A 15,302-nucleotide genomic window follows, 5' to 3' on the forward strand; every position below is an offset into this window, starting at 1 on the left:
AGCAACTCCCACCAAAACAACCTAGATGGATAAATAGCACTACAGGTAAGAGGAAATATATGTATTTTTTATTTTGGGGTGAACTGTCCCTTTAAGTAAACTTAGCTAATCCTTGTCAGCCGAGCCCAATGACTTTTATAGACCGCTTGAACATAAAAAAATGAGACTGACAGTGCTGAAATAAAGTGTAGAAATTCAATTATGTATTCTACTTTAAAAGATTAGCTGACGTCAGACAGGTGGTACAACATGTGAAAATGTCGCATCCAAATTAATTTCATAACGTTCATGCATTAGATAGAACCATAAATCTCAGATGTGGCTTTCACTGTCAACAAGGTATGTACAGGAGCTAACTAGCTACATCGTAAAATGGTTTTGAACCTTTTACCAATGTTTAGGAATCAGTCTTAACTGTTACAGAACGACTATTTCAATAAAAAAACATTTTAACGTTACAATTACTCACACTACAGCCCACTAACTACGTTGTTATTTTAGTGAACGACTGTTGGAAATGACGAGAAACATAACGTTACCTCAAAGGATGAAAATGACAGCTTGTGTTGCCCGGTGTAATGTTTTTAAGCATGCATCCTTAAATTGACAACATATCGTAAGCCATGTTTGTTATGAATGGAATGTAACGGTGCTTACAACACTGAGTGCAAAAGACTATAAATCGGAGTTCATGTCATCGTCCTCTCCATACAGAGTGGCTGGCATCGCGGGCGGCTAACTTTAGTCGTCCCCTTCCCTTGATGTCAAAGGCAGATGCTAACATAACAGACGCTTCGACCCAACTAAATACTTTTGCGATATTCGCTATAACAACACAGCCCTTCGATATACAGTATTAATCTGCGAACTCATCTTTCGTAATTTCCAGACGCTGTTGATATCCTTTTGAAATTATGTTTTTCTCTCGAATACAAATGTACTTCTTACCATTTACTGTACCGCAGCGGCCATGTTGGGGAGGATTCTGTCTGGAAGAAGGAATATTGTGTTATAATTGGACAGCACTAGAGTACTCTGTCCTCTGATTGGCTAAAAACAGAGTGGGCGAAGCAAGAGCCATGTCGAGAGAGATTTGCGTCATCTCGAGTAGGGTATCTCTGCAGACCGGAGACTATGAATGGGAGGGGTAACTGTCAATCATTTTTTTAATTTGGCCAATCAGAGGCTTACAATCATCTGTCAATCAAAAACTAATTTCACCAATACGCCGCCTGAACCAGTTGTCAATCACTTTTTAATTCGTCTAGTCATCGTTTTCATAGGCGAAGGGGGAGGTTCCACACAAAGAAACAAATTGACCTCGTTTCTCAATGTTTAGATCCTAAGTTTTCAGCTCTAGTCAAAGGATCAAAGGATCAAGAGACAGCAACGTTTTTAATCAACATTTTAAAGTGGAAGTAGACAACTTTTGATCATACCAAACTTTTAAATTAGGCCTTGTAGATCTAATATGAATGAAGATTCGGCAACTGGATTGCTGATTTCTCGTCTCAAATTTGTAAGAAACAGATTTTGGCGAAGTGGTAATGTGAAATAAGTGAAAGTTTACGTAGCCTACTTCATACAACAGAACCCTACTACGCATGCTCAAACCGCATTGGCTCACAGAACTAGGGGCCTCAGGAGGGAGGACTGCAGCTGGATCCTTCTCCTCCCACCGGGCACTATCCTGGGAAAATGAAAGCTCGCTAGCTACGATAGCTAATGCTGGCAGCCAGAATCAAACATTTATGATCCACTGTCCGTTTGATAATCTAATCAAAGAACACGTTTTCTTATGGTGGCCTTTCTAAAATGAGCAGTGGTAAAAGTTACTATATTCTGTTATGATCAAGGAGTTGATAATCAGACAGCATTAGCTAGCGCTAGCTAGTTGAAAAGTTACAAAACAAATGATGGATGGAGCGCGAGTTGCTTGTTGCCCCCCTTATTGTAGTGTTATGCAAAGTCAGGAACCAGACGATCAATAAAGTTTGTCGGCTTTAATCTCGAACACACTTTTTCATGACAGCCCTTAAGTGTCGTGCTACACCGGAAAATGTGTGTGTTTCCGGCGCATCACCGCTGTAGTAACACTGCACATAAAATAGTGCCATTACATTACACTTATAGTACTGTGAAGTGATTTGCTGAATTAAAAAATGATTGCTAACTGGTTCAGGCGGCACCTGATGAGTTTGTTGCGTGGCAGGTTAAAGACCTCTGAAACACTGTAATCTGGAGTCTGTTTGGGCATCTGTCTGAAGAGAGGTGTGCTGAGCTGTCTGCTCTTATTAACAGTTACCAGTGTTTGTTTAATGATGGACCAAACACACTTGATAGAGCATGACATTGATGTAGGCGAGGCGCGTTTTTACCAGGTGTCAGAGGAAAAGCGCAAAGTGATGGACACACAGATAAATGATATGCTTGAGGTATTGCAGAACCCTCGTCTTCTATTTGGGGGTCACCTTGTTTACTAATGGATAAGTCTGATAAAAGTCCTAGGTTTTGCACAGACTATCGTAAGGTAAATGGGGTCACCAAACGTTACTCACTGCCGCGCATGGAGGATTACAGTGATCAGGTCGGCTCAGCACATCGGTAAATTTGATCTGGTCTTTTTTCCTATACAGTGATGAGCACCGGCGACGTTCCAGCGGCTGAGGAATATGGTTGAATCTGGGTTGGAGGGATGTGCTGTGTACCTGGATGATGTTGTCATCTACAGCAATACATGGGAAGAGCATTTGGTTCGTATCACAAGCTGTAAAAACACCAGGGAAACACCTGGGCACTCATCTGGTTTTCCTGTAACAGAAGGTGAAAACGTTTTTATGGGAGGTGGCGGACCATCGGCCCACACACGGCTACCAGCCAGGTCGTTCCCTAGAATGATGTGCACACCTTCAACTGGCAGTGCAGGACGCACACCCGTGGCAACCTCACCTTTTTATTAAAATATATTAAAAATAATTAAAAGCCCCAGTATCACTCCAAATTTTTACCGGTACAGTGACGTCACTCCCCACTAGTGACACACAGCCGTCAGACATGACAGCTGAGAATCTGACTCCTCCAAACTGCATTTCACTCCAGCTTCCAGAGGACAGGACTGACATGTTTACCAGAAGAGCAGAATGCAGCAGACTTAACCTGTCCCCCACTATTCCCCCGTCTAACACTGGCTTTAGGACAATCAGCTTTCCAGTGCCTCCTGCCTTTGTGGAAGTTACATATGTTTTTGCCGAGTCTGACCCTGTGTAACCCATTCTGGCTTACCCAGGCGAGGACCAGCTCCTTCCTCCCATTTACCTGTTGAACGCACTGCTATCAGTAGTATGTTACAGCACATTCCACTGACCACCGGTTTCATTCATGAAATCGGACGAGCCCCCATTTGTCACAGCCTGGCTCCTAGGCCATCCAAAGATGGGAGACCAGACAAATTTACAAGCTGTAACAAGCATATTTATTTACAGAAATATAATGAAAAACAGAAAAAACGTGGAAATCAGAATTGTAAGCATGTATGAAAACATACTAAATGAAGCAAATGTATTAATAAACTACAGTGGATCCTAAATTTTGATGATAAACACGTCACATCCAAAACCAAATATTAAACTAATGAATAAAGGAGCTTTTCACCTGACTGTTGAGGGAGTGAGTGGAACTCCCTTACATGGTGATAATCAATGTTACAGGTCAGGAGTGCACGTACTTGTCAGTGCCCAATCCATACCGGCTGCCCAATCCGTTCTGCACGGGTGCAAAATAGGTCCTGTAAGTCAAAGAAGGTTACGGTTGTGCCTGTTCAAAATCTTTCAAATCAAGATAACAAAATGTTTTTTTAAATCATTGGAAATGTAATAGTTCACTATTATATAATAGGGAATTTACTTAAGTTATAAAAAACCTGACACTTGTCAATGCCCGAGACCGGCTGTTCGATCCATTCTGCACATGCGCATACTTATTACTGCCCTATTTGTACCATGCATGTGTGAACATTTTACTTGACGACAGCCCATGGATGTTATGTCCTGCTCTGCCTCTTAGTTTTGGTTTTCCTCAGTTTCATGTTTTCTATTGATGTTTCCTGTTTTATTTTGAAATATTCTCCCTCCCTCATGTGTCTTGTAGTTTTGCTTCCTGTCCTTCCTGATTGCCTGCCCTTATTGGTTTCACCTATGTCTCGTTGTCTCCCCTACCTGAGTGTATTTAGTCTGTGTTCTTCCTTTGTTCTGTGTCAGATCGTTTTTTGTCCCTGGTGTCAAGTGTCCCAGCCTTTGTTCCTCGTGTTTGTTCTTGGATTTATTGTGTGTGTTTTGGATTTTGTTTGCTCCCTCTTGGATTAATTTGCCTGTTTGGACTGCTCTCTTGGGTTTTTTTTAATCTCTGCCTGCCTGACTACCCATGAAAGCCTTGTGTTCTCTATTAAATCACTGAAATCATCCTGCCTGCCTCGGCTCTGCGTTTGGGCCCTTTCCCTGTTCCCCGCTTGACACACTGAAACAATAGCTGTACTATAAAGAGACCGCCAGCAAGCTGTTTTTTTTAACTTTATTAACAACACAACATTATAGTAGTTGAAGTTAAAACTACAGAACTCTATAACAGAGGATTACACTGGTTTTAAAAATGTATTATTTTTTATATTATATACCCTGATGTATATTTACAACAACTTTCATAATGACATACTATCTAGAACATGTATTTTTCATGTATTGAATGAATTGTATTGAATGAACACAGAATTAAAATAAAACAGAATTATGTTTTTTTATTTATTTTTTAATTTTTTAATTACAAATTAAGTACAGATTATCCAATGGTACAGATAACAAAACAACAATTTTGTTATCTTGACTGTGAGTAGGATTGTTTTATGATCAGCCAGTCATGTGACTTGTGTCACATCACAAGTAATTTTGAACAGGCACATTTGCGGTAACCTCCATTGACCCCCCCCCCCCGGAAACTCAGGATTGCAAAGGCTGACGATGACAAACTTCTCAGGACTTACAGTAGAGGTATGCAAGTATAGCAAATTTGATCAGACTTTCCTATCCTGAGTTGGGGATAGTCTTATTTCAGCAGGCAGTCCTTTTTCATCCCAGTTATTTTTGTTGGATTCTTCATTACAGCGGCTAATTATCCGCTATACATTAGTTCTGCTCAAGCACTCATAGCGGTATCCTTATTTTAGCGACTTTCTCGCTAATCCCACAGTTGTTTACAGGCTAACATTGTTCAGTTTTGTTAGCTACCTGTACATTAGCTTAGCAGCTAGCAATGGCTTCTCTCTCCCTCTCTTGCTTGGTGTGTCAAATGTTTAGTTATTCCTCTCCTTCCTTTAGTGATAATGGTACATGTAATAAATATAGTTTATTTGTGGCGTTGGAGGCGAGGCTTGGAAACGCACCATGGAAACAGTCGTTAGGTTTAATTAGCCAGCCCCCAGTAGCTGGTGCAGACCAACAAGAGGTAGCTCCTCTTAGCCATCCCCAGGCAGCTCCCAAGCCAGGGAGGCTGGGTGACTGTCCGAAGGAAGCAAAGCCCTAAGCAGAAGCCCACGGTTCACCACCAACCAGTTAACATTTCTAATACGTTTTCCCTGATCAGCGACACAACCACTGAGAAACCAACTCTGATTATTGGCAGCTCTATTTTGAGAAACATGACGTTTGCGACACCAGTGACCATAGTCATATGTATTCCTGGGGCCAGAGCGGGCAACACTGAATCCTATTTAAAACTGCTGGCTAAGGATAAGCATGAAATAGTAAGATTGTTATTCATGTCGGCGGTAACGACTCCCGTTTACGCCAATTGGAGGTCACTAAAATGAATGTTGAATCAGTGTGTAGATATGCAAAAACAGTGTTGTTTTCTCTGAGCCCCTGCCAAATGAATCTGACCAGTGATGACATGTTTAGCCGCATGTCTTCATTCCCCACCACTTAAATTAATTAAATCAAAAGTAAACAGAATTCAGTTTTATTTATATAACACCAATTCATAACAGAAGTTATCTCATTGCACTTTTCCTATAGAGCAGGTCTAGACCGTACTCTTTATAATATTATTTACAGAGACCTAACAAATCCCACCATGAGCAAGCACTTGGCGACAGCGACCTTCTCAGCGGAGCAAATGATACACTGCAGTCTGGCCTTGTCCTTGGCAGTGGCAGTAGTGTACCAGATGGGGATGGAGGAGGTGAGGATGGACTCACCTCCATGGTGGCGGTGTAGAAGTGCACCATCATTGTCTTTGGCAGGTTGAATTTCTTCAGCTGCTGCAAGAAGTACATCCTCTGCTGGGCTTTCTTGGTGAGGGAGCTGATGTTTAGCTCCCACTTGAGGTCCTGGGTGATGATGGTGCCCAGGAAGCGGAAGGACTCCACAGCGTTGACAGAGGAGTCACACAGGGTGATGGGGTGTGGCTGGGTTCTTCCTGTAATCCACAACCATCTCCACTGTCTTGAAAACGTTGAGCTCCAAGTTGTTGTGACTGCACCATTTGGTATACAGGGAGAAGAGCAGAGGGCAAAGAACGCAGCCATGGGGGGAACCGGTGCTGATGGTCCTGGAGTCAGAGACATGTTTCTCCAGCCTCACATGCTGCCTCCTGTCAAACACGAAGTCTGTGATCCTCCTGCAGGTGGAGTCAGGCACACTCAGCTGGGAGAGCTTGTCCTGCAGCAGAGCTGGGATGATAGTGTCAAGGCAGAGCTGAAATCCACAAACAGGATCCTGGTGTAGGTTCCTGAGGAGTCCAGGTGCTGGAAGATGAAGTGAAAGGCCATGTTTACTGCATCGTCTACAGACCTATTGGCTCTGTACGTGAACTGCAGGGGATCCAGGAGTGGGTCTGTGATGGATTGGAGGTGGGACAACACAAGGGGCTCAAAAGACTTCATTACCACAGAGGTCAGGGAGACGGGTCTGTAGTCATTAAGTCTTGTGGTCCTTGGTTTTTTGCATACGGGGATAATGGTGGAGGATTTGAAGCAGGCTGGCACATGGCATGTCTCCAGTGAGGTGTTAAAGATGTCCGTGAACACCGGAGACAGCTGATCAACACAGTGCTTCAGGGTGGATGGAGAGTCTGGCCCAGCTGCTTTGCAGGGGTTCTGCCTCCTGAACAGTCTGTTAATGTCCTTCTCTAGGATGGAGAGTCATTGTTGCTGTAGGGGAGGGGGGAGCTTTTGGGGTGGGCAGTTGTAGAGAGGCTGAGGCACCTGCTGAGCTGGTGGGCTGGAGCTGGTGAATAGAGTCACGGGGGATGGTGTTAGGACTGTCATTGTCTCTCAAAGTGACAGCAGAACTCATTCATTCGGTGGCCAGGCGCAAATCGTTAAGAGTGTGGGGGCTTTTGGTTTGTAGTTGGTGATCTGTCTGAGCCCCTTCCAGACAAAAGCAGAGTCGTTGGCTGAGAACTGGTGTTGGGAGTTTCTCAGAGTACAGTCTTTCAGCTTCTCACACCACCTTGCTAAACCTTTACTTTGACTCCCTAAACCTGTCCCTATCTCTATTCCTGAATGCTTCTTCCTTTTCCAGCCTTAGCTGTCTGAGTTTAGCTGTGAACCAGAGTTGGTTGTCGTTGTAACTCACCCTGGTGCGTGATGGCACACAGCAGTCATCACAGAAGCGGATATATGACGTCACAACCTCTGTGAACTTGGTAGCAGTCCTGAAAAATTCCCAATCAGTGCAGTCCAAGTAAACCCGAAGGTCCTCCATAGCTTCACTGGTCCACTGCTTTGATATCCTCACAACAGGTTTACAGAGCTTTAATTTCTACCTGTATGTAGGAATCAGGTGGACCATGACGTGGTCAGAGTGTCCCAGTGCAGCGTGGGGGACGGCGTGATAGGCACTGCTTACTGTAGTATAACAGTGATCCAGAATATTCTCCTCTTTGGTTGGACATTTAACAAACTGTCTGTATTTGGAGAGCTCATGGCTGAGATTTCCTATACCTACAATACCTACAGAGTCCGGGTTTGTCCGCTCCACACACAGTATCTGGTCGGCGAGCATGTGCTGTGCGTCCTGCACGTTGGCCTGCAGTGGAATGTAAACATCGACCAGAATAAATGAAACAAACTCATGGAGGGAGTAGAAGGGTTTACAGTTAATGAATAAATATTCCAGATCAGGAGATCCAACTGCCGAAAGTTCAGTGTTGCGATCTGCTCTGAAGAGTTGGAAGCCTGCCAGTTGCAGCGCAGAGTCTGTCTCCGTGAAGCATAAAATGGAAGATGAATAAGTCTGTTTTTCCTCACCAGCAGCTCATCCAGTTTATTGTGCAATGAGCGCAAGTTGGAGGGAAATATTCCCGGTAATGGTGTGAGAAGTCGTGAACGCCATCATGTCACTGGGAACATAATCCTTCTCCTCCACGGTTTTCGTTACACATGCAGCAGTTAAGTCCCGTCACTTTGCCTACAACACCCAACAAAGCTAGCGAGTTAGCAACCTTTTTCTGTTAGGAAATGGTGGACTTGATGTCCTGAAAGGCTGAATTTGTGCAATCTGCACAAACACAATAATTCAACATGATGTAAAATGGTGAAATGCAATGTAAAACTAAAAGGAGAAGCTAAGCAAATCGAATAACTAATAGGAAAAGAAAAAGCAGCGGAGAAATGGAAATGCAATGGGGAATAATTCAATTTATTTTTCTGTTTAAACTGCAATTTCAATTAGATTTTGAAATTCCATTATTTATGAATTCATTAATGTATTTTAAAATGATGTACTTGTATATGTATTGGATGTATTTGACTTGATTGACTGATATTGTTTTTTTTAAAATCCCTTTTTAAGTTGAACTATTTATTGATGGATTGATTTAATTCATTTAAGTAGTTGGGGGGCAGACACCATCAGGAGTTTTGGGTGGGTAAGAGAAGCGTGTAGGACTGCAACTCTGCCTCCTGGTCTCAACTCTAGGTTGTCATGGTTTAGGTTATCTTTAGTTATCTTTGATTCTAATCTAACTTTTGATTATTTTAATAAGGTAGTCCAGTCCTGTTTTTGTTTAAGTTAAGGTGTTTAAGTTTGCAGATGGGACTAACTTCTAACAACAATGAATAAGCTTACAGAAACTGGTGTAGTGGTGGACTTCCATAAGAAACATAGTGGCCATCTACCTCTGGTCATAAATGGTCAGGAAATTCAACAGGTGGAGCACTAGAAATTCTTGGGTGGAACAATCTCCTCTTCTCCCCTCTGAAGAAAGCTCAGCAAAGACTTTTCTTTTAAAGAGAGCTGAAAAAGTTGTCCATATCACGGGAAAGTATGATGCAATTTTATTGTATATCTGATACTACTATTAAATCAAATTATTATTGTTATAATTACATTATTGCATAAAATATCAATGAATACACTAGTGGAACAACATCAGCAAGATGAGCCCTTATATCCAAACCAAAAATAAATTAACCATTTCTATAGAGGCACTTTGCAGCAGCAATCAACAACGCATGAACAAACGCCATTATACATATTATTTTACGGCACTTTTAGACTCTGTAACGTATCTTCATATTCCATTCACTAGCCTAATACAATACTGTAGTCTACAAATACATCCTACCCCCCTCCCCTATTGATTGAAATGTAACCTAATGTGCGCTTCCATGGGTGCTGCCATTGTTGTGTGACGTCAGACAACTGCTTCTTCATAAAGTCGGGGTAGATGGATCTGCCCCGAGTTCACAAGTAGGAACTCCGACTTTTTCTAGTAGGAGGTTGGAAGTTTTTTAGTTCTGAGTTGCCTGGAACGCAGCATACGATTGGCTCATGTAGAAGAACGCCCACCTTTTCGTCTTTTACTCCTTTTTGGCCAGTTTGTTGGCCATCTAATGGCCATTTAGCACTGAAACAACTTTTCTGCAGATGCTTTTCTGTGCAAAAGATAAATAAATTATATAAATAATATTTTTTGATTTTCAAAACTTGACAATTATTGTAATCTTAAAAATTATTCTTTTCACACCCATTTGGGTCACATAAAAAAAAAAAATTCTTGAAATATCGGTGGCTTTCTAATAAAAATTAAATAGGAAAAACCCAAGAATGATCTTTATATACCTCGTACAACTATGTTTACTGTTTACACAAGACAGAAGTTCATTTAATATTTTGCAGTTCAATTAGAAAACTTGTTTGATGGGGAACACACACAGGTGGGGCAACTTTTGCCTTAATTATTCTTATTGGTTGAGATTGGTGGCCTCAGGAAATTCCCAGCGACGCTCAGCCAAACTGTTATCTGAGCATAATCAGCCAGAAAAAAATCAAAACATCTGTGTGAGTGTGCAAGGACTTTAAAAAACTAAAATAATCTGTGCTTTCAGTGAGAGACAACGTCTCTTCTTAAATAAAGACACTACACCACAGTGACTGCCTCAGAAATCTGCTTTACTGAAAATTCCTTACCAGTGCTTGCTTTGAAAATCAACAAAGCTCTTAAAGCTCTATATGGTTTTTGCACTCTTAGTCAGTCATTATGAATACTGCAAAAGTGGCAGCTACATGCCTAAAATACAAATGTAAACAGCGGTGGAAGACGTACTCAGATGCTTTACTTAAGTAAAAGTAGGTATATCAGCAAAATGTATTTACAGTATCAAAAGTTAAAGTACTCATTATGCAGAAAAATGCTCCCTGTCAGTGTTTTACTATTATATATGATGTTGTTGGATTAATATTACTGCTGCAGATGTTTATGGTTGCGCTAATGTTAGCTACTATAAGCTACCCAACAGTATATAATCTACAGCAATGCATCATATTCTATAAGATCATCATATGTTTGTAGCGTTGCTGTCCTATGAGAACCACATCTCTTTAGAAAGTCAACTTTTCATGAGCTCAGAAAAAAAAAAGCCCAGCATTGTGACGCTGCATTTTCCAGCTAACCCAAGGGGGGTTTCAAATGTTTATCTTAAGAAGTAGGAGAATTTCCTCAACCCATAAAGGAACACTTAATCATTCAGTTTCAGAGAAATTCTGCATGGTTTTCACTGCACAGGAAGGGTATGAAAAACTGTACTGTGAAAAGTAACTAAAGCGGTCAGACAAAGTGTAGTGAAGTAAAAAGTACAATATTTGCCTCTGAGATGTGGCGGAGTGGAAGTATAAAGTTGCATAAAATGGAAATACTCAAGTACCAGTACCTCAAATTTGTACTTAAGTACAGTACTTGAGTAAATGTACTTAGTTACATTCCGCCACTGAATGTAAATGATAGAAGGGATAAGGATGCTGATTCTGTTCAGTTTGCACTGTTAGATCAGCCCAGCTGTAAACAAAAACATGCCTTCACAGAGTGAATGAGAGGAAAAAGCCAGTGTTCTGATACAGATTCTGGACCCAAAAGCACGACTCGAAAACAGGGAGTTCAAGTGGTTAGTCTTTGGTTTACTGTACGAACAAGATGAAAGAGTAACCAGGTGAGCACCTGTAGACTGGGCGAGGACGGCCGGCTGAAGTGGAGCAGAGGTGAACCCACAGTGAGAAGCTTCTGAAGAGCCGGTGGGTCGATCGGAGGCAGGTGTCGGTCTGAGGAGTGAACCTGAACACGTGGACTCACGAAACACAGCGCAAACAGACGACGTGGTGAAGACCGTGGTAGATCTACTGCATGGTCTCGGTTGGCGGATGGAGAACAGGTGAGTAGCAGGTGTGTCAGATTCTGAGTGGAGGTTGACCGGAGGCCCCGCCCGCCGGCACACACATTCAGACAAACACAGGAGGGGAACCGACAGGGGTGGTACAGCTGTACCAGGAGAGCCAGAGTCCAGAGCAGCAGGTGTGAGTGAGCGAGTCCTTGTAGCTGCTTTCTTCCTGACAACACACAGCACAGCTGCATGGGTCTGATGCAGTCTCAGTCAAAGCTCATTATTTTGACACCGCTCAGAGTTTTGCTCCCAGCATTACATTATTAGCATCAGTGGATGCTGAATTGCTTGCTAGCTACACTTTGATAAGATCGAGTTGGAACAAATGACTTACTAAACACTGAGCGATTGTTAGTTTGCCCCACTTGTTTCATTGAAGTCACAAATAATGGCAAAATGATTTAAAAATTTGACAAAAAAGCGAGTTAAATCGTACTTACAACCGAATGCATAGCCACTGATTAAAAAGCACACAAACAGGACAACACAGCAGCCAGTAACGTTACTGGGCAAAAAAAAAAGAAAGAAAAAAAAGTCAAGAATGCCCGCCACAGGTGCAATCAGACTAGAGAAATCACTGCTTGAGGATCCACCATTAACATTTTAGCATTTAGCCAGACCCAGCATGCACCTGTGACTCATGCAGCATACTGGGTGTGTTCAGTTTGGGTCACTTAGCTTCTAGTGCATAAACCAGCTATTAATTAAGGTAGATGCAACATTTTTTAACAATGCCGAGGTACAATAATGCTAAAACCTCTGTCAAATGTTTTTTTATTGAGCACATTGAAATACACATATACATGTGCACATATATCAATACAAAATACATGCAAATAGATCGCAATATGCACTTTTTCGTTTTCTTTGAACATAAGAATATAAAACAACAAAAAATATAAAAAACAATATATATAATAAAATACAAAGGAAAATAAATAAAATACAAAGGAAAATAAATAAAACACCTTCTCCTAATATATAATCTCTAATCCTGTAGCTCCATCCGACACCCCCACCCTACCCTTCCATCATTTCACTACTCCGTTGGTGTAAAGGGGAGAATTCAAATTTTAAGTCACAGCTGTAGGATAATGCGTGAGAGGTGAATAATGCCAATAACCAATAATGACATCAGCCTTAATTTTATTGCATTGTTGTGCTGTTCACTAGCTGGTAGCTGTTCCGCCCCCCTCACACCCCCTGACACTGGGTCAGTGAACGTACTCATTCAACCAGTATCTTTTCTGAGTGCAATGTCACCTCTCTGGACCACATTCCCATCATGTTTTCTCCGTGGTTTTTCACTGTTGGAGGTTTGAGTTGTTGTACCGTCTTCTTCTGCCACGGTTTAATGGCACCCGACTGGAGAATTAGTACCATAAACCGTTTACGGTGTAGTCCCTCATTCGTCCAGGAGAGTTCTATCGTAGAAAAGGTTTCAGTCGTAGTCATCTGGACACTGTTTTCAGAATCAAGACGTTTCGATGGGAGCCGAAACGTCTTGATTCTGAAAACAGTGTCCAGATGACTACGACTGAAACCTTTTCTACGATAAACCGTTTACCTCAACTCTTTTACAGACTCTAAACATTCAATAAAAATGTGCACATCCCCAAGTTTGGAGGAAACCTAGTGTCTTTATATTACTGTGCTTACATGTTTCCTGTTGCTGTTTAAAGGCCTCCTGACAGAAACCTTGCCTTAAAGGGGAACTCCAGGTGCTGGGGAGTAGTCCTGCATATGTAGAAAATATTGTATGAAGCCTTTTTGTGGCTCCAGAGGGAGCTGTGTGAAGTCCGATAAATGTCTTCACGTGATGTCACTTGAGTCGGCTGGGGCTGAAAACTACAAGTTTGAAAATGAAAAAAATTGGGTGTAGCGTGAGAAGTGAGCTTAGCAGAGCGCTGCCGCCCGCTCCTCATCACTGATTGAGGCTAGAGGCTCCAGGCTGCATTAGCCGCTACTAGCATAACACATCCAAATCTCTGACTGAGCTACTGGCGGTCACGTTGCATTGTGAGTCATGTAGGTGCCAGGTCTTAGGAATAAAAAAAGACTATCTGTGGTTCTGCTGCACTGATTTTGATCCTTTGTTGTTTTTTTTTTTTTTTAAATTACCCATCCTTGGACTCCTTGTGAGTCCAAGGATGGGTAGTTGCCTAAATTCTGTCTGAGGGGGGCCCACAGTGTCAGACTTTGAAAAACCCTGCATTGGCATTCAGTCTTTTCTGTGACAATACCTCTGTTGGTCCAAATGGGGGGCATGTGACTGTTTATTCTGGGTTTCTTCTCATTCCACAGAATCCTAATCAACTGATTAAACTGTTTAAAAATCCCTGGAAGAATGTTGACTGGCTGCTACTGGCCATTTATGGATTCAAGCGGAGTCCTGAACCACTTCATGGGGCGGAATCCCGAAGATTAGACAAGTGTCAGTGCTTCTTTTAAAGCTGTGACAGAGATTCATTCATACGACAAAGTTTATAATCTGTTTAATACAGAAACCTTTCCTTCTGGACATGATTAACTTGTCGAAGCCTCCTTGTAAGAGAATATACAAAAATAAACTAAAGAGATTAAATGAATCAACATATTTCTTTAATTATTATAAATGATTTACTTATATTACATGACATCATTATAACATTAACTTCCAACAATTGTCTCATAGAATTTTAATACACAAAGGAGACATTTTTAAAGCACTGATTTTGTACAATTATGAATTACTCTAATCCCTCCTGCATTCACTTATACCTGTCATCTCTGCATCACTTCCTGTCAGAAAACACTGGGGAGAATATCAGCACTGTGTGTGCACGTTCATGTTTCTATTCAGCCCATTCCATCAATGACGCCCTATCTACGACGTTACACAGAAAATAACCCATAAATTAACAAAAAAGGTAAACACAAAAGTTACAGAAGCAAGTGATGACCAAAAACTCTCTATACTGTGTGTGTGTGTGTGTGTGCGTGTGTGTCTACTGGCGATTTGAAATGGAGCTGTTGACTGATGGTCGGATCACTTCTTCCATTATCAGAGCAAGGATGTGGCACAACTCCTTAGCCTGAAAGAGGCGTCAACACATTAAATCAGACATGAATGCACAAATCTCCAGGATTATTACAAATTTATATTTGACGAATGCATTTAAGATTCAAGACTTTACGATATACCAGAATCCACAGTAGCTAACTGGTAATTACCTAACCCTGGTGTTTTGTTGACACTGTCTTACTTCCACATTGTTTGTCAATGCTATATGTGTAAAAATAATAATAATAATAATAATAATAAATGCAAAATTCAGTTTTTTCTTTTTTCTGACCACATTAAAACCCAGTAAAGAGAAAAGTATTTAAGTCGTAACCCTACCTTTTTCCTCACACTGGGCTTGCACATTTGAGAAAGGTGACAAAATACTTAAATTACCATAAAGTACAGTTATTACACCACATAAGAAAATATAAGAAACAATTTGTGGCGGGTGCATTTTTCTCCAGGGGGGCTATACCAAAAATCAAACCAATACGTCCTAAGGTATCACACCAGTGTATTTAAGCAAAGCCTAACCAAGTAGTTTTGGTG

The 15,302-nt window shown here is 41.4% G+C and overlaps 2 protein-coding genes across 8 annotated transcripts in view; both read right to left on the reverse strand.

Moving 5' to 3' along the window:
- The window catches only part of tmem94 (transmembrane protein 94), a 44,764-nt gene extending 43,672 nt beyond the window's left edge, over nucleotides 1–1,092 (reverse strand). For 5 of the 7 annotated variants that reach the window (XM_044178476.1, XM_044178479.1, XM_044178478.1 and 2 more), the window contains exon 1: nucleotides 949–1,092. The gene's annotated coding sequence lies outside the window, so the exon portion shown is untranslated. Of the gene's footprint in view, nucleotides 1–539; nucleotides 925–948 lie in introns of those variants that run through there. The other 2 variants (XM_044178473.1, XM_044178472.1) reach the window with 2 other exon arrangements.
- A 13,194-nt stretch (nucleotides 1,093–14,286) lies between these two features.
- The window catches only part of myo15b (myosin XVB), an 81,915-nt gene continuing 80,899 nt past the window's right edge, over nucleotides 14,287–15,302 (reverse strand). Inside the window, exon 66 of the mRNA XM_044178562.1 lies at nucleotides 14,287–14,781. Within this exon, the coding sequence (XP_044034497.1) occupies nucleotides 14,695–14,781 (87 nt within the window). The 3' untranslated portion in view covers nucleotides 14,287–14,694. The remainder of the gene's footprint in view (nucleotides 14,782–15,302) is intronic.

The sequence above is a fragment of the Siniperca chuatsi genome, linkage group LG20 (assembly GCF_020085105.1).
Source record: "Siniperca chuatsi isolate FFG_IHB_CAS linkage group LG20, ASM2008510v1, whole genome shotgun sequence".
In the NCBI taxonomy this organism is placed as follows: Eukaryota; Metazoa; Chordata; class Actinopteri; order Centrarchiformes; family Sinipercidae; genus Siniperca; species Siniperca chuatsi.